The sequence below is a fragment of the Tauraco erythrolophus genome, chromosome 2 (genome assembly GCF_009769465.1).
Source record: "Tauraco erythrolophus isolate bTauEry1 chromosome 2, bTauEry1.pri, whole genome shotgun sequence".
Classification (NCBI taxonomy): Eukaryota; Metazoa; Chordata; class Aves; order Musophagiformes; family Musophagidae; genus Tauraco; species Tauraco erythrolophus.
Genome location: NC_141466.1, coordinates 113,741,692 through 113,760,966, shown reverse-complemented (window position 1 = coordinate 113,760,966; position 19,275 = coordinate 113,741,692). Strand labels below are relative to the sequence as shown.

At 36.8% G+C, this 19,275-nt stretch overlaps 1 protein-coding gene across 6 annotated transcripts in view; it reads left to right on the top strand.

Annotated features, from left to right (window-relative positions):
• The window catches only part of CDC42BPA (CDC42 binding protein kinase alpha), a 190,946-nt gene that overhangs the window by 103,496 nt on the left and 68,175 nt on the right, over positions 1-19,275 (top strand). For all 6 annotated transcript variants that reach the window (XM_086629900.1, XM_086629894.1, XM_086629880.1 and 3 more), the window contains exons 6-12: positions 6,532-6,625; positions 7,408-7,608; positions 8,211-8,459; positions 11,610-11,689; positions 12,764-12,930; positions 13,390-13,512; positions 18,613-18,746. In XM_086629900.1, the coding sequence (XP_086486026.1) occupies positions 6,532-6,625; positions 7,408-7,608; positions 8,211-8,459; positions 11,610-11,689; positions 12,764-12,930; positions 13,390-13,512; positions 18,613-18,746 (1,048 nt within the window). The remainder of the gene's footprint in view (positions 1-6,531; positions 6,626-7,407; positions 7,609-8,210; positions 8,460-11,609; positions 11,690-12,763; positions 12,931-13,389; positions 13,513-18,612; positions 18,747-19,275) is intronic.

Genomic DNA, 19,275 nt, shown 5'->3' with positions numbered 1-19,275 from the left:
AACTCTTTCAGCCTGTCCTCATAGGAAAGGTGCTCCAGCCCTCTTATCATCTTCGTGGCCCTCCTCTGGACCCTCTCCAACTGGTCCATGTCCTTCTTATGTTGGGGACTCCAGAACTGGACGCAATACTCCAAGTGAGGTCTCACAAGGGCAGAGTAGAGGGGGAGAATCACCTCCCTCGACCTGCTGGCCACGCTCCTCTTGATGAAGCCCAGGACGCGGTTGGCCTTCTGGGCCGCAAGAGCACATTGCCGGCTCATATTGATCTTCTCGTCCACCAGTACTCCCAAGTCCTTCTCCTCAGGGCTGCTCTCGATTCATTCTCCGCCCAGTCTGTATTTGTACAGTTGTTGAATTTAGAACCACATAAGCCCCTTTGTTGTCATTTCAGTTCTGCTTTTTTAAGAGCTCAACTGTGTGCGTGAAGATAGTCCATTACCATCTGAAATGTTTATTCCAATGAGGACATATTGGACGTATTGAGAGATGTCCCCTTACACCATCTGGCCAACTTTTGTTGATACTAGTTACACAGAAGGACTCAGCTTTTCCTCCATTTCAGCCTGATCATTTTTATTTTGGAAAAATAAAAAAGAATAAAACCATTGCAAATGAATAACCAAAGCATTCTGCATCATAACTGTACAGTTACCAAGAAGAGGGATCCCTACTGGTCACAAACTCTTTTAGTGCCAGAAGAGTTTTTATCATGTAAACTTAAATATGTGGACCTGTGATTTAGTCCATTGACATAATCTTTGGTAGCATCTGATGTTACTGCTGCTTCATCATTATGTTACAGTTCTTACAATAAATGACACTCTTATTTTTGATATATGTGCCTTTGTTTGTCTGGTCCCCTACCTCTGTGAGGCTGCCCATGAAACAAAATTAACTTAAGATCTTTTTTCTGGAATCTGCTGCTTCCTGTGCTGTAGACCTGAGGAAGTCCATGTGGTCTTGCAAATAACTGAATAACGTTGGTTCAATGATTCAAAGAATGGCATAGGTGAACCTCAGGAACAGGTATACTTCGAAACCAGAAGATGATCAGATAATTCAAGTTGGAAGGAACTTAAGGACGTTGTCTGGTCCAAATTTCAAGATGCAAGACCTCACAATTCCTGAAGTTTCGTTTAGTATCAGAAATGAATGCAGGGAAAAAAATACATTCACATGTATTAAAAATTCTTTTTAGTTTGTTTTACAGCTGGAATGTGCTATGGATTTAGCACGTCTCGGAGGGAATACTTTTTCTTGAGTCTTACTGAACAAATGAAATTCTACTCTGGCTTATTAACAGAGAAATCAAAATGAATGGCAATATTCCAGATGTCTGCTGTAGTCCCATTTTGGAATGTTGTTTATATTAACACAGTTAATATGTAAAATGTTTGGATTTTAATTACGACTTAAGAAAGTAAACTGTTTTAAGGAGAGGTGAGTGAAGTCATCTGGGTAAACATGCCAATCTGAAGAACAGCTCCCCAATTTAAACTAAGGAGCATTATGAAAAATGGTTCATTAAAGATATTTCTGTATTTTTTCATAAGCCTCCACACTTTTCTGTGCAAATGAAGTTTCCAGGATCACACAGACTGTTTATTCCTATAGCATTCTCCAGATGAACAGAAGCAAGTAACAAAAGTCTGCAAAACAAATACAAGGAGGATCACTTTATCCAAGCTGCTGTGCAGTGCTGTTTTTCTCCTACACTCAAGGCCAATGCAGCTCAGAAAAATAGAAAGCACTCCTGTACTCTGTGTTGAAGTCATGGTTTAAATGGACATACGTGTTTTTAATGTAGTTTATTTGATCCAGATTAATGGCTCCTTTCACACTGGTATATCACTCATTCAAAAAAAAAAAAACCAAAAAACCAAAACACCAAGAAACAGAACAGCAGTCTTTGCTCAATTCACGTCCTCAGGTAGCAATGCTACAAAAAAGTTGATTTAAGGAAGGTTTGTATTTCTTTGGTGTCATGGTTTAACCTGGCTGGTCACTAAACATCAGGCAGCTGCTTGCTCACCCTGCCCCACCCCTGGTGGAGGAGGAATAGAACTGAAGAGGAAAAGGGAAGGAAACTTGTGGTTTGAGATAAGAGCAATTTAATAATTAAAATAAAATTGAAAGTAATGATGATGATAATAAAATATATAAAAGTCATAATAATATATGCAAACAAGCAATGCACAGTGTAATTGCTGACCAATGCCCTACCCCTCCCGGCTAGTGATCCTGAAACAGAGAAGTCCTGAAACCGCAATCCTGGAAGAGCGAGAGCCCTGAAAAGAGCGATCTGAAGAGAGCAAGAGTGAGCCACTTCCCGACCAACCCTCATCTATACACTGGGCATGACGTTGCTTGATATGAAATATAGTATTCCATTGGCCAGTTTGGGCCTCAATCCTAAACTCAAATCCTAAACTAGGAGTTGGGTCCTTTGTTCTGGCCGTGCTCCCTCCCAGCTTGTTATGCACTTGCACACTGGCAAATGATGGGAAGCTGAAAAGTCCTTGATGTTTTAGCAACAGCTATAAACATCAGTGTGTTATCCAAATACTTTTCATAACAAATCCCATACTAAATCCAAAACACAGTGCTATTCTAGCTAGTAAAAAGAAAACTAACTCCGTCCCAGCTGTAAACCAGGACATTTGGGCATGCTGGGTACCTGTGTCCCCTTAATTCACTGTGGAGTACATTTGAAGAACCCATACTAGCTTGGTTGGTACCAGGTCTAACTCTGGCAACCGGTACCCATTGCCCACCAGGCTACCCACAGAAGCTGCTCTCAAGAGTAGGGCTGAACTGTCTGGGACTTGGTAGAACTCAGGGTCTCCAGGGGGCACAGTGGTGTCAGAGCAATTCCCCCAATTCAATATTTGTTCCTACTGTGAATCTGGTTCATAAAATGGCTTCCAAATGCATACGCTTCTTGAAACTGAGTTGTTATTTCCTATTTCAAGTGACCAGACCTTTTTCTTTTATTATAGTGAACAAATTACAGGGTTATTAGAGTATTAGTGTTCCATAGCCTTCTAGCCAGATGATATTATTGCTTGACTGAGCACCAGTGTTATTGTTGAGTGATGTTGAAATGGTTTGCTCACAATCACCCAGTAATTCTTATCTATGGAGATTCAGGCCAGTGATCTATTCACTAAGCCGTATAACTTTTCATTATTTGCTCATTACTTTTGCCAGATTTTAGTTACTTGGTCTGGAATTTTCCTTCCTTAGTATCTGCCTGAAGCAGTAAGTGTCATCTCTTTCCAGGAACAAGATCAAGAAACGTATATTGCTTTCTGTATATAGGTTTTAAATTAATTAATAAAATAATTCTTACAAGCCCTATGAGAAATTATTCTGCTCTGGGATATAGAGACACCATTGAAATCCAGGAGAAAATCTTCCTTGAGTCATGGACGTGTTTTCATTCTTCTGCTCCCTACCTAGATATTTTCAGGTTATAATTTCCCCTCCAGTATGCCAGTTGTTAGGAGTTTCAAACAACCGTATGTAGAGCTTGGTCCCTAAATGCTTTTCAGTTTTCTTCTGCTGTAGGTTTGCAGTTTCAAAGCAGTAAGAATGAAAGCACTTGCCCTGCAATTTTGGGAGATGTTTGTAAGTAGACACTAGGGGCAGTGTGGACGCTCTTTGTTGTTAATAGTGCTCTTCCTTTTGAGGCCAAAGAAGATTCCTGTGCAACAGAATGAAAATTGGACATGAGGAAAAGGATAGTAAAGATTAGAGGAATAGGAAGCCAGAGGGAATGGGAAGGGAATCTGTGAAGTGACTGGGGAAATACTATCTGCTGAGAACTTAGATGGGAGAAAAAAAGCATTAGTTAAATGTGTATGTGTAGGGAGACTAGGATTTAGGAGTCAAGCAGCTGAGAGTGAAAGGAGATAAAAGGGGAGGAACTTTGGGTTTGATAGACTGTGCAGGATTGGACATCTCAACTTTTGAGGTAATGATAGGAATAAAATTGCAGAGATGGAAGTGTGGGAAGAGGGAACAAGTTAATTTGGTGAATAAACTGGTGTAAGCCAGGAAGTGTGGAGAGGGTGTGGAGAAGGAAGACCATGCTCTGTTTAGTCCAGGAGAAGAATCAGTTCTGATCACTAAAGGAGAGTCACCAAATGTCATCCAGAACAAAAACCTAGAACAAACCTCATAATTCTAATGGAATCTAACAACTGCAGGCTCAATAGAGATGTGAGTTTTATGACATATTATTTTTCCCCGTAATCACCAACTTTGAGCTCTTCAGTTACACTGGCAATAATTACTCCCCTTCCTTTTTCCCCTCTGGGGCTCATAATTTTCTTAAGTTTCCCTTTGCTTATAGCCTACTCTGCTCTGCAGGTGCCAGCAATTCTTGTCTTTCAAACTGTCTTGTATTAACATAGTTCAGTTGAATTCAGAGCAGTTGTTCGTAACCTTTACCTTCTGTTACAAGAGCTGAAAAGAATTTGTATGTGTTAAGTTGTTCTCTGTTTTTCCTTCACTATAAGAATTGCTCTTGTGAAGTTGTTACTAAGCCTTACAAACTTCGCTTTGCAAGAAATACTTGTTCCTCTGAGTGCTTTCAGTGTTGTTTGCAGGTTTGTTTTTGCACAGTGTTGACAACAGAGTGAGGGTTTTTTTTATGTTTTCTGCTGTTTTGTGAGATCAAATGGGGGAGGTTGCGATGATGATGATGGTTATTATTATTTCTTTTGGGAATACGTTAAAAGGTAGAACGTGGATAAATGGAGCCTCAAGGGTGACTTGTTTTCATTTAGCTTGAACTAGGTCCAGCTTCTAAGGGGAACTTGATTTTTAGGTGCATGTTTTGCAAAGTGTTTTTAAAGTTATAATTCCAGAGATCTCAATAATGTGTGTTTGTTTTTATTTAGGAACACATTTAAGGAATGTTTTTGGTGGGTGAATGTAAAATAAAATTCTTTGGCATATTCAGTGTCAGCAAAAATAAAGTGGAAGAATGTTATTTAGAGAATGGACTTGGTTAATTTTTATGATTTACTTTGTAAAGAAGTGTCTTTACGCTCAGTTGCGAGATGGGAGAGTATGATTTCTTAAGCAGTGTTCGCTTTTTACTTTGCAAATGTTGGAAGGTGGCTAAAATTTGTTTTCAGCATGGGCCACTGCCTGCTTGTCTTTGGGTAACTCAAATTCAGAAAGTACTTTTCTTCAAAACAACATACTGTTGCCGTATTAATTATCACTGAGTGTATAACAGGGCGACACCTTCGTGCCATTGCTTCTATAACATTCAAGGTGTTGTTCTAACTTTTTTTGCCATTTTAAATTCTCACTAAATATTGTTTATCCTTTTTTAAATTTTATTATTTTTAGTTTATTTTATTAAAAAAAACCCTAACGAAACCTTGCTCTCATGTGCAATGTGACTGTCTTAGCTTGTGAATATTTTGAAATTTGTTTGCAAAGCAATTGAAAACATTCATTTATAAGTTGTTAGGGGAATGAAGCAAAGTCAGGGCTTCACTCATTTTTTGTTTGTTTTAGGGAATTTGATCTTATGTCTTATAAATTACTGTTCACTGAGAAAGTATTCATAGTACTTTATTCATACAGTCATAATTTACCTTTTGAATATAATAGATAAGGTTAGAGTAAGAATGTGATGATGTCATATATTTTAAAAATGTAGCCTAATGGATATTTCTAATAGCTTTAATGAAAAATAATTTCAACATTTGAACCCGGTTTTCAAGTCGAACGATAAATGCCCCTCTGGTAACTTAGAGGCCATAGATGCTTTCATTCTAGGCAGCTGCATACTGGGGGCATACACTTTATCTGCATTTCAGTATACTTAGGTATCTGTAAAACACAAGACAAAAAAAAAAAGAATCTCATTTTCAAAATAAGGAGTATTTATTATGTTGCCTGCTTAGAAAGACTTTTCCATGTGTATCATGACCTGAATGAGACAGCTGCAGAACTTGGCCAAGCAGAGCTTCAGCAGTGCGTGCAATGGCTTTGTTGGTTGTTTCAGAGAAGTACGACAGACGTACATAGTGAGCTGAGATGTACGTGAGAGAAAAATGTTGATGAAAGACACTAAATTTAAAAATGTGTGAATTATTTTGGCATTTCATTGAACTTTGATCTCTAGTAAAACTTACGAGGTTGTTTTACAGCTCCAGTGTAAGTGTGCATCTTTCACTTGAGAGTTTTTCATTAAAATTCTTTAGATGATTTAAAAGTTTTACACACAAAAGTTCAGAGCGAGCAAGAGTCTCCTGTCTACCTGTGAGAGATGAGAGGAATTTGACTGCACAATTCTTATTAAAACTAACAGGCATTATATGATTTGATCCACAGCCCCTGTCATGAAATGTCTCTGGTGCAAATTTCGTCGTATGATGAGTGATTGTGTTCTATCTGCTGATCTGTTGCTGTTTTTGAATGATAAGGGTGTTGCAGCATTAATGCTTGGACTGTATGTTATGCAGTACATTTTTGTACTGACTCTGAAATGTGTTTTATTTGCAGGGATATTAAACCAGACAACATTTTGATGGATATGAATGGACATATTCGATTAGCAGATTTTGGTTCTTGTCTGAAACTTATGGAAGATGGAACGGTAAATTAGAAAGAATGATATATTCCTAAACACCTTTTCTTCAGTCCTTTGCTAGATGCTAAAATGCGTGCTAAAAAAGAGAAAAGGTGTCTTATGTCTAACAAAACGGAATTGTAATGGTGTGTTGGTATGTAACTAACCTCAGTTCAGTATGACTGCGCTTTGCTTGGATTTACTGTATATTAAAAGCTTTTTAGATGCATATAGTCAACTCATGAATAAATAGAGAAGCTGCACTATCAGTACTGAGTAGGTATTTGTTGACGAACGATGAATCTCTCAGTTTTGAGCTCTGAGCTCTAATCCGTATTGAAAATGTGAGCTTTAGTATAAGCAGGATGAGATACAATTAGCGTATCATCAGATTCTAGTAGTGTATTTAAATTTGCACAGTATATAGTGGGTGTGACTGGAATTTAATTCCAGTGTGTTAATCATGTCCCAGAGTGTCACCAAGTATTTGAGTTAATATGTGTGATTACCTAATCTGTAATTACTTAATAACAACTCTAAGCCTGGGAATTGACAGTTTCGTTCTTTCTCTGTTGTTAAATATTTGTGAGAGTTGAGCAGAAGTATGTTATTGGGATGCCTGTTGATGTTATTGGGATGCCTTGGATGCTTACGTATTTCTTTATGAATTTAGAAGCCTTTTTATTGTGCTTAGCTGTTATTGTAACCAGAACACTGGTCTGAATTTGTTTGTGCATGCACAGTGCCACAAACAGCAGTGTCTGTAACGATGAAAGTTGATTTTAGTCCTGGAAATGTAACTTCTACAGGTCCAATCTTCAGTGGCAGTTGGAACACCAGACTACATCTCTCCAGAAATCTTGCAGGCCATGGAAGATGGAAAAGGGAAGTATGGGCCCGAGTGTGACTGGTGGTCCCTAGGCGTTTGCATGTATGAAATGCTTTATGGAGAAACACCCTTTTATGCTGAGTCCTTGGTGGAGACCTATGGGAAAATAATGAACCACAAAGTTAGTGCACTTTCTCTTTCTGTCTCTCTCTAAGCTAATTTTTAATGAGTAATAGAGTAACTTGGAGGCTTATTTAAAAACGAGGATTTATGTACTAATTATATTAATGTTCATGAATGTAGAACAAAAAATATGTTTCCATGTAGTAAGTTTATGGTTATGGATTGCAGATGGCTTTGTTGTAGGATAAAGCAGTTCAAAACTAAAAATCTGGATTTGGAAACAGGGCTGTTAGTTCTCTCTATGGAGTAAATCTTGACTGCATTACATCACTCCTTTTGCGCTACTTTCTTCTGGCGGGATCCATTGTTTGGCTTATGCAGAAGATTCTTAAATGTTCTTCCATGTGGAGGCAGCTGTAGAATTCAACAGCGTAAGAGAAATTTAAATAAAGAAGAAAAACTAGGAAACAAATTTCAATAGTTTGCAAAAGTTTCAGTAGTTTCTTTGGGGAAGTCTTTTTCCTAGAAACCTTACTGCATATATTTAAGAACCAGAGTATTTGCATGTTTCTTTTTCTACATAAAAATTTTCACTAAGAAGGGTGATTTTTCTGACTTTTTCTTGGTAATAAACTATTTTCTCTAATTTTAATCTTTAAGGAGAGATTTCAGTTTCCTGCTCAAGTGACAGATGTCTCTGAAAGTGCAAAGGACCTCATCCGAAGGCTCATTTGTAGCAGAGAGCATCGACTTGGACAAAATGGAATAGAAGACTTTAAGAACCATCCATTTTTTGCTGGGATTGACTGGGACAACATCAGAAACTGTGAGGCACCTTATATCCCAGAAGTCAGCAGTCCCACTGATACGTCAAACTTTGATGTGGATGATGATTGCTTAAAAAATTCTGTAAGTATAGCATTAACGTTTTGACAAATTTTCTTTTGTAGTATACTTTACAACAAAATATAGAATCATAGAATGGTTTGGGTTGGAAGGGACCTCAAAGATCATCTAGTTCCAACCCCCCTGCCAAGTTTATTTCAGTGTGTTCACTGTGTTCTGCATAAACAGCAAGGTGCTACTTTGAAGAACTGCAAGGAATACATTCATAGTTTGGAGGCTGTTCCTCCAAACCTGTATGTGTAAGCATAACTTCAGGTCAATTTTATAAATTCATTGTAACTGTACACATTTAACACATACATCTCTTATTTTCAGTAACAAGTTCTTACTGTCCAGGTCTTATAAACAATAATATATTTACATGTAGATAGTCTGCAAGACATAGTATTATGGAGACTTGTACTAAGTTTGCATAGTGCATTTTTTTCTGGTGCTCTACTCTAATTGCTCTAATTGCTTATATCTCCATCAGATTCCATTCAGTTCATTGCCACTAAAATTTCCCCAGCTTGTTTTCTGACTTGAGTTTTGGGAAATACAGGAGAAATCTTACAGCCATTTCTTCAGGAACAGTCTTAGTGAGAAAGAAATGATTTTGCCTTTGCTTTAAAAGCTTTGCAACTACTCTTTTTAAACAACCTTAGTGTCTTATGTTTGTTGAAAGATGCAGAAACCTGCTGTTTACATGTGAGGTGAAGCATTTTCACTGTTTTTTTGTTTCCTGAACTGCCTGTGCATCTCAGTTCCTCTGAGATTCCCGGACCTGCAGATAAGAGATTGGAAACATGAATTGCTGTAGGCTGGATGATCATTATTTGCATTTCCATTGCTCCAGCTGCATAGTAAAACATGGAAAACACTTTGACTAGGTGAAATGCAGTTGCAGACGTATGTGGTATAGAGTGTTAGTCTCAGAGTCCTTTCTTATAGGCAAATTAAGCAAATCAGTCTACCTGCATAGGACAGCTTGCTTTTTTTTTTTCCATTTTTTCCTCAGTTTTTCCTCACCTGCATCTCCTATTGCCTAATCTCCCAATTGAGGCACTCAAAAGGTGCCTGTGTGGTGTGAATGTTTTCCCATTGCAAAGAAGTAGGAAGAAAGAATGTTTCTGTGATGAGTTGTTGGACTCAGCTGTGAAAACAGAGTCCGATTTTTAATTTGCTTTAGAATTTTGAGGGTAAAGAGCAATGCCATTGGACTATTTGAGACGGACACTAGTTTCTGGAGCTTCATTTTCAGTTTCCTCATTTGAAACAAGTGAAGGTAGTTTTTTGTTTTGTTTCATTTCAGGTTATATTTTTACTATTTCTTTTCTCACTTAGCGTCTCTGAAAAAACTTAGCCTAAGGAATTGCATGACTGAGAATATGTTACGTTTTTGCTTCAACTAGTGGACATTGTATTTAATATTACTTCCCCTCAAATTCTTATATGTAACTTGAAGGTGTTTTCCCTGCTGTCTTTCATACATGTCTTGTGAGGAAAGTTCACGTACTTGCATTACTATTACACAAGTCAGCACCACAGATAAGCCCGTGAGACTTTTTTTTTTCCTTTAAATTCTTTGCAAGGTTTGAATGGCATACAGCAAATGAGGAATGCCCAGTGCTGAAGATAAAAGGCAATGTTGAAAAGCCATGATTGTTATTGTTCTCCCTGAACTTGGAATGAGACTGTGGTCCCATGGAAAAATTATATATATGTAATAATGAAATTCAAACAGTATGCTAAAAGTATACACATAAACACAAAGGGCAGTGTTGTTAGGCAGCCTGAGTTCGCCAGGTTTTTAACCTTTAACTGTTTGGTTCAGTAGCTTTGCTGATAGGCATGATAGGCATAAATTCAGCTATAATTTGGTCAGTATGGTAATACAGTTGAATTCACATAAATAGCAGGAAAGAAGTCGTTTGATTTCTGCCAAAGAATCAACAAAGAAAGAAATTCTTTTACAGGATCTTACATTGTCATCAATAGAGACAATATTTTAGAACCAACATTGTTACCAGTGTGGTAACTGGAAACTGTCATATAGACTGTTAAAATCACACAATTATGCATTTGATCTCTTTAAAAGTTATCCGTAAAGACAGTTTTGAAACTTGAATCTATGAAATATGAAAATAAAATATAAAGGAGAAGTAAAGAATTTTAATTTTCCTAACTGTCTTGTGTTATGATTGAAATTTTTATTATCAGTTACCGGAAAGTTTAAGGCTTTGTAATTTGATCTTCTTGTCCTTAGTTTCCAATTTAGCCTTGAGATACTTGCAGAATCGAGCCATGTCATTGGTGTTGCTTTTTATTCTGGGAACTCTTTTTCAATATGAAGATTTTTGCCTACTAAAAGGTCAAGGTTCTGATGTAAAAAAATCGTTATATTACCTTTTCGTAAAATTTGGAACCTTTTAGGACTTTCAGTGTGATAATCTTCATCTTAGGAAGTTTCTTTTGATGGCTATTAAGGCCATCTCTAGGATAGCAACATAAACCTTACATGTTGGGGTTAAACAGGAAACTTTTAACAATATTTAAGATTATTAGAACTTAAAATGGTTCAAATAACATAGCAACGGAGTTATTTTAGCCTGGGGAGAAGCTCAAAGACTTGTCTTGGTTTGTAGTAGGAAGAAGAGGCAATGAAGGAAGAAATGGTCGAAGCACTAATGGGGTTTGAAAACCCTGTTGTATTACTTCTTTCTAGTACATGTCTGGCTGTTGTTCTCTCCAAACAGAGATAGTGCACTCAGAAGTGGGGCTGGTAAATCTACAGGCAGGAAGCCCTGCTGACTAAATAGTAGTGAGGAGTGTAGGATGGAATAAAAGGTGATACTCTTTGTGCTAAGAGCTTCTTGGAAAAAAGAAGGAATAAATTTGCTTGTAATATGTGTGATATTCTGCTTTCCTCCAATGATAGCCTATTTAATTAGAAAAGCGTTTTTATGCCAGCATGCTGTATTTTTGTGTATTGCATGTATCATAAATAGATTTAAGTGATGCTGTTTCATATTTGGGCTGTAGATAATAAGGATACCGGTGAATATAGTTAATATGATGTTATCACTAACACTTTGCATATAGTTAAACTCAAAAATCTTTTTCTTTGAAGTCCAGTAGGATATTATTTACTCAACTGTCCTGTTATTTTTCTAGGAAACAATGCCTCCACCATCACACACTGCATTTTCTGGCCATCATTTACCGTTTGTGGGTTTCACATATACAAGTAGCTGGTAAGTTAAGAGTTCCAAAGTTGTCTGTAGGATAGTTTCATACTATCTTAAGTTTCTGTCTCGGAAAACAACTGCAAACATACCAAAGAATGTGGCTTATTAGGGGAAATTACTAGGCCATAATCTAAATCTCTATCTGTCTAAAAGAGTAAGCTCTCTGCAGGTAAAATTTACATTAATTTAAAGGTCAGCACCTGTGGTCAGAGGAGTTTTGTTGAGAAAGGTGGTTTTCAGACAATGTATGAAGTTAACTCCATATGACAAAAGTTAAGACCAGATGTGTGGGACCCAGAGAGAACTTTGCTTATTAGACTTTAAAAACAGGTTTATTTCTACTGCTTTGACACTCTCCTAAGTCTGAATGGAAATTTTTTAGAAATTACTTTTATCAATATTTGGTAGTTATCTGGTATTTGTCATGGTCATCTCAACTGCTAAATTAAACGCAACAAGGAAATCCATGTACAATCCTTGATCATTTATAACAACAAATAAATAAAGAATGTTTACAACCATTGAAAAACCAGGCCTGTGTTTCTGCAAACACATGTGCTTAGTGCTGGTTATGTGACATGTCCTGTAGACTTCAAAAGGATTATTTGCATAAGTTAGTAGTAGTATGTGTACATCAGCATCCAGAGAATCGGGGCCACAGCGTTTCTGATGTATGCGTGCCCTAGTTGTCATGTGATAATTTCACACCATTTGTTGTGGTTGTTGTCTTTAAAACATTTGAGAAACTTGATTCATTACTTTAAAATAAACTGTTATTGTAATCTTAGATGGGGATTTTTTGCTATCTGGCTAATGTAGACTGTCCATAATGATAATTTTTAATCAGAAGTTCGTTCACTTTCATGTAACAAAAAATGCATTGAGGAGATCAGTCATGCTAGGTGAAAATTATTTCAATTTTTAATAAGCACATACTAACAAGGTATTATTTGACCGTATAATAAATTACATAGTAATTAACAATTTTAACAAGTGTTTATTGGTTGATATAATTTTTGAATTATGATTATAAACATTACCTTTTGTAGAATCCAATACTGTTTAATTTTTTTCCCCCAGTGTGCTTTCAGACCGCAGCTGTCTAAGACTGACAGCTGGACCACCCTCCATGGATCTTGATGCCAGCATTCAAAGAACTTTGGAGGATAGTTTAGCAACAGAAGCTTATGAGAGGAGAATAAGACGCCTAGAACAGGAAAAGCTTGAACTTAGTAGAAAACTGCAAGGTACAGTCATTAAAACAAAATAAATCATTCACTTTTTGACTTAGATTAGCTTGCAGCTTTTTGAGGTTATGGTTTATACTGTGGAGAAAAATAAATATACCTCCTGGAATGCTTTCTTGCAGAAGAGAATTCTCTTCATTATTTACGTTGACAAATTAAACTTCTGTTGCTCTTTATGCCTGAAATATCCCATGTATGCAACCTCTTATTACATGCTAACTTTCTTCACACCATGCCTTGGTTACTATGACATAAAGATTTCATTCTTAAAACCTCTAATAACTTAATTTGTGCATCTGACAATTACTGAAAAATTGGCACTTAGTAGTGGGAAATTGCAAATTGTAGAATACTCAGTGGAAGGGCTTTTTGGCATGTCTTAATTTATCAGTGATGTCTTTTTAACCTCCTCAGATGTCAGACATATAATTTATACCTCTCTCTTCCATCTTTTTCTAGAGTCCACCCAGACAGTCCAGGCTCTGCAGTATTCAACGGTGGATGGCCCAATAACAGCAAGCAAAGATTTAGAAATTAAAAGTTTGAAAGAAGAAATTGAAAAGTTGAAGAAACAGGTAACAGGTATGTTATAAATATGAATGTAAAAATTGTAACAGGAAATAATATTTTGTCAAGATTTTTACTCATAATGTAGTATTAGTTTTACTTTGATTTCTAAAAGAGTCTTCCAGTCTATTTCTGCTTCTTATTTTACCCTTTGCTCTTCATTGATAGCTCAACATTTTTTACAAATTCAACTTAATATTCAGTACTTCAGTAATTCCAGTTATAAGGAAGATTTCAATGACTTCTGCTATTAGTGGTAAAGTTCCACTAGTTTTAAACTGTGTTGCTACTAATTTACGTGGATGTGAATCAGGCTCTGCCTGAGAATCTGTGAAACCATGACCAATTTCCTTAGTACGACCTTTTTTATTTTATTTTTTTTTCTCTTTTTCCGTTGTCCTGCAATGTGTACTGCAAGAGCAGATGGAGCACTGGTTTGTTTATTTTTGACAGTATCAGAAGTCACTACAGTCCTTCCAGAAGTCGTAGTCACTGTAGCATACCTTACATTCCCTCCTTTTTACATCTCTGCACTCTGGTGTGCAGGTACGTAGGCAGCAAACTGGAAGGAAGGAAGGTGTTTCTTGTTTTTGTGAGTAGACATGAGAGGTGAAGACTTTAGCCTAGCAGTTTTAATAGTCTTAAAAATATTTGATGGAAGGATGATTTGTTATAATTTAAGCATCAATTGATGTTTTTCATTATCTCATTTTCTGTTGAATTTCGCTTGGAAGGGCCAAATTTGTGAGATGCGATCACAATTTCAGTTATATTTTCTTTGAAACCACAGAGGTTTATAGTGTGCTGTTGCGTAGCACACTTAACTGGATGTGGAGTAAAAGCTACTTCAAGCTGGAGAAGTTGTTTTCTGAGTATTTTCTTGGAACAGTACTTTTAGAAAGGCACGAGTTTTCTGGGAGGTGGGCTGTGTCCATGAAACTGCAGTGATACTGAGTTTTCCAAGTGGCAGGGAGCAGTGAAGGGTGTTTTCCATGAGGACACCGTGGGCTTATTGAGGCTGCAGTTCCATGAGCAGCAGAACTGACCAAACAAAACTCTGCCATCAAAAAGGGTCCTGCTCACAGCTGTGTGGCCCCTCCTCTCTCTGTGCATGCCCTGGACTCTCTCTTGAGTTTAATTTGCTCAGTTAAACAAGGAAAGAACTACCTAGATGTAGAGAATTTAACCAACTCATAATCTGATGAATCAGCAGAAGGTGGGAATAGGAGCATGTGAGGAAAGGGAAATGAGAGGGGGAGGAACCACTTCTCAGCTCTGGTGTCAATGAGCTATCATTTCTTACAAAACTGAACGTATATTTCCTTTCTGTTTGATTCCTTTGCTTCTGAGAGTTCATGAAAATTTTATGATAACTAAAAATTTGGCTATCAAGTGTCTCAGTACTTCAAGTTTGAAAAATGTTTTTGACATCTGTGCAGATAAAGAGCTGAATTTCTTTAATTAATGTTATACTGCCTTTCTTTAGAACTCCCAAACTAGTCAAAAAGCAAAGACGTACTTAGCCCAGTATCCTGTGTCTTTACAGAGGCTACTGGAGACATTTAGGCAAAGATTCAAAGAAATTCCATATATTCAAATCCATTTTTTCCAGCCTTTCTCTCTCAGATTCCGGCAATTCATGTTTTAAGAACTTCCAGAGGGAGAACTACTATTACACCACCATGTTGAACATAGCTGTTTATGAAACAGTTTGCTGTCCGTTTAGCTGACTTTAAAGGCTAGCTACTAATACTGATATTCAATAGTCTTGGTGCTCTGAATTAAGATAAAGGAAATTTTCTCTCATAGTGATATATAGTATAGCACTTCTGCTATCCTGCTCCGTAATGGTTTCTTCAAAATAGGATCTTGAGAGCAGAGACATCTTGAAAGAGAAGGAAAGGAAGTATGTTTTTTTATTTAGGAAAATTAGCACGATTGATAGAGACTGTTAGGTTTCAGGACTAGAACCATAGAAACAGGGAGGACAAATCTGATTTTCGTCACGAAAATCTGAATAGGAAAATGTCTTCATTTTATGTGAGAGAAAAATGAGGCACAAGCAGCAGTAGATGGATCTCCATTATATGTCCATATCTTACCTGTGGCAAGGGAAAAAATACAGCAAGAAAGGTTGGAGGAAACTACAGAAAAGATTTGTTCTGGTTTATGTTTGTGAAAAGAGTTTATTCAGTTCCTGAAAGTGTCAGGAATGCCAGCAGTGACACCCACAGAAAGAATAACTTGAACTTAACTTCCAGACGTTTTAGTTGGTGTGTTTAGACTCTGCTGCTACATTATGGGGCCAGAGGCATGCTATGAGTGAAATGCAGACTACAGCACATAGATTATATGCTGTTACAATTGTGTAGTCTGAAATAGTCTGTTACAGATACACAGTTGGACATCTGCTCTGGTATGATGCAGCAGTTCTGCATTGTACCATAACCATTATTTTTGGATGTGAACATGGCTTAACTAGCTCAGGGAGGATCACTCTGGTTTGAGCGATGCCATGCTGGCGCTGTGTCAGGACAAAGGTTTTTGTGAAGTTTCTCTCCAGCCAAATGTCCCTCCACTTGCTGCTGTAATGAGAAGAAAGACAACATGATGAGAAAATCATCAGATCTGGTTTTGGCTCTTTGGGACCATTGGAAAGCAACATCTACAAAAACAGCTTTTGAATGGGACCAGCCCTTCATAGAAAACCATCAGGATCAGCTTTAAATTGTGTTTTATTCTTGACTATTGAGCTGCAACTTAGATTTTAGTTCATTGCTGCAGGTACTACTCTTTTCCTTTGGCAGTGAAAAAAAAGATGTAGGAATGTTCCCCAACACAACTGATATCTCTTTTCGTATTTAAAAGAAGTCAGTTAATATTGAGAAGGTTTTCCCTTAGTATCTGTTAAGGATTTTCTGCTTCATGCCACACACGTATTTGTATATTTATTCCTAGATACAATATGTGCTTTTGGTTTTTGGATTGGAAGTGAATATTATGATCAAATGAGAAAGACATAGAGTTGTCTAATCCATCCTCAGTCACCACATAACTTTCCCAGTATATACTTGAATGCCTTGTCTGGTCATCAAATTAGACTAATTACAGCCATTAGTTAGAAGACACTCATTTGTGCCTTGAGTTGTAACGAATACAAGCTAATTTGATAAAATTGGAAAAAGAGAATGTTGTATTTTGCTGGATTTTATCAAGGGTTTTTTGTGAGATAGATATTAGAACTAAATTAGTGACAGAACACAGGCACAAACCTAATGATGATCATGTCTGAATGCATCCAAATTTAGGGGAGCTAGTTCCAAGTTCTCTGGGTGGTCTTTAAAATATTTAAATTTCCAAATCTATATCTGATGAACTTTAAAGAATGTTCAGTTCAGGTGCAGAACTGAACTTTACACTTTGGGCTTGTTTCTTAGGCAATTAAAACACTCATCCTACAGTGAGTGTTTGCATATATTAGCTGAAATGTTAGCAACAACTAGGGTGATTAGATGGAGAATTAGCATTGACTACACCTACGTCACAACTAGCTTTTGATTATATTCTTTAACCTGTTTTACTGCCTATTCTGGAGCTGTAAGAGTAAACACCTGCTTAAAAAGATAATAAAAAATCAACATGAAATTGTGTCAAATTCAGGAGTGTCACTAGGGGGACCTTGGAAAAATACATTTTTCTTGTCTATCTAGTTTTCCAGGAAATGACAAGCTAGCATATGCTTTCAATTTTTGAGGTCAGAGTTACAATTTTTGTTCGCTAAGTTACATAGGAGAAAACTTTGAGGAATCTTTCATATTGCCAAATATGTAAAGGGCAACGATCGAAGAAAAAACCAGAGCTGTGGAACAAAGTAGTTCATGCACGGAAGAGAGATTTATCTTGGCTCTGCAGAGCCATATGTAAACTTTCTTTTTGCTGGTGACTTCAGAGTAGACTGCATAAGAGAGGCAGTTAATAATTTCTGGCTTTGAGCTACATCTCTGACTTAAATGCATTCTTTTAGATTTTTAAACAAGAGTCAATGAATTAAAACAATAGTGAATATTTGTCTGGATATAAGCTAATGGTATTCATTTGCTTATAAATTTCTTGTGTTTCATAAATTACAACTCTTAGAAATGTGTGTATTTTTATGTTTGATTTCTCCAAGAGCCAGTCTCTTAGGGTTGTGTTTATGAAAATGTAGTAAAAGGCTCTTATTTAGATTATGGATGGGTTCCTGTTCTGTGGGTAAATACGTATGGTCTGAAAACCTGCTGCAGCTGAAATCAAAGGCAAAATGTCCAATGGTTTTGTAGAGCTGAGAATTAACCTGTCTATCTATATGTCTTGCTTTAAATTAATGTTTTTAAGTGAAGGACTAGGAGAGGAAAAGCACACCGTCTAGCTAGAAATTTTCAGTTGTCATATTTTATGGATCTAAAACTTTTCATGTTGTAGCACTTGGGCGTATTGATACGACATTATTTAGCTGTGCCTTAGAAACGTACTTTCACTGTGCAACTGACAGTTGGTAAGAAACTGGCTGTAATAGTTTTCCTGTATTTATAGTAGTAATAAAGCAGATCACATAAACATAAGTGGTTTTCACACTAGAAATAAGTAAAATCATCTGAAGTTAGTTTTAAGTGTATCAACAGGAGAACGCTTGCCAGCTCTTGAGTGACCCATTACTTTTACTGTTTCTTTTTGGAGGAATCTGGGGGGAGGAGGGAGACTGTTTATAATTACAGTGTAATAAAAGATGCATTGTGTATTACATCACAGTGCATAAAAGTCAAATGTATAGGTCATGTTAAAGCATACATATGGAATTATGTATGGTGCAGGATTATTGTAATGCGAAAAGACAAGTTGTTATCATTTTCTATGTTGTTTTGCAGCAATCTATGGCCTTTTATTCTGTTGTGTTAAAAGCAGATAATGGCAGTGGAAACAACTTACTCCCTGTTCTAAACCAGATAAGAATTGCATTATTTTGTAAATAAATGGAAACCAGAATAAATACTGAAGGGGCTTCAAGCAGCTAGGCGATGCTATTCTAGAATAACGTTTTTTTCTTTAACATATTTACAAGTCTGCTGCTTTTTCTAGATTCTGGTCAGCTAGAACAGCAACTTGAGGAGGCCAGCACTGCAAGGCGAGAGTTGGATGATGCTTCCAGACAAATAAAGGCTTTTGAGAAACAAGTCAGAACACTGAAGCAAGAGAGGGAAGATCTTAATAAGGTAAAAGCATTTTGTCAGCAACTCTTCTAAACCCTAAAGACTGTTTTATTTTTGTTCATTTTGCTTGAAATGACTTTCAAGTGTAAAATTAATGAGCAGACAACAAATGTGTAGCGTGACCTACTTTGCTTTCTGCCTCTTTTTTGAAGACAAGGAAATTATTTAATGCGTTGTATGTGTGACTGCTGGGTGGTCCTAGGTGACTGCTTCTAGATAGTGAAACAACTCCATGATCCAAATTGCTTGGTGGCTGCAGAGAAAGTTTTATAGTTTCAGATTAAGGTGATAATGATAGTGGTTAGAAGACAGAGTAGAGAAGAACTATTCCAGACAACTAATTTAATCTGAAGTATGGATGAGACTGTTGCAGGGGAAAAAACGTTAAGAATATGGTATTAGGGCTGTGTCACAGAAGTGTTTCCAGAAGAGAGATGTGAAAAATTGCCCAAATACAAAGATTGAGAAGTAATTTGAAATAACTACGGTTAAAGAATACCGGATTTTATTTCTTCTTCTCTGTCTCCTCGAT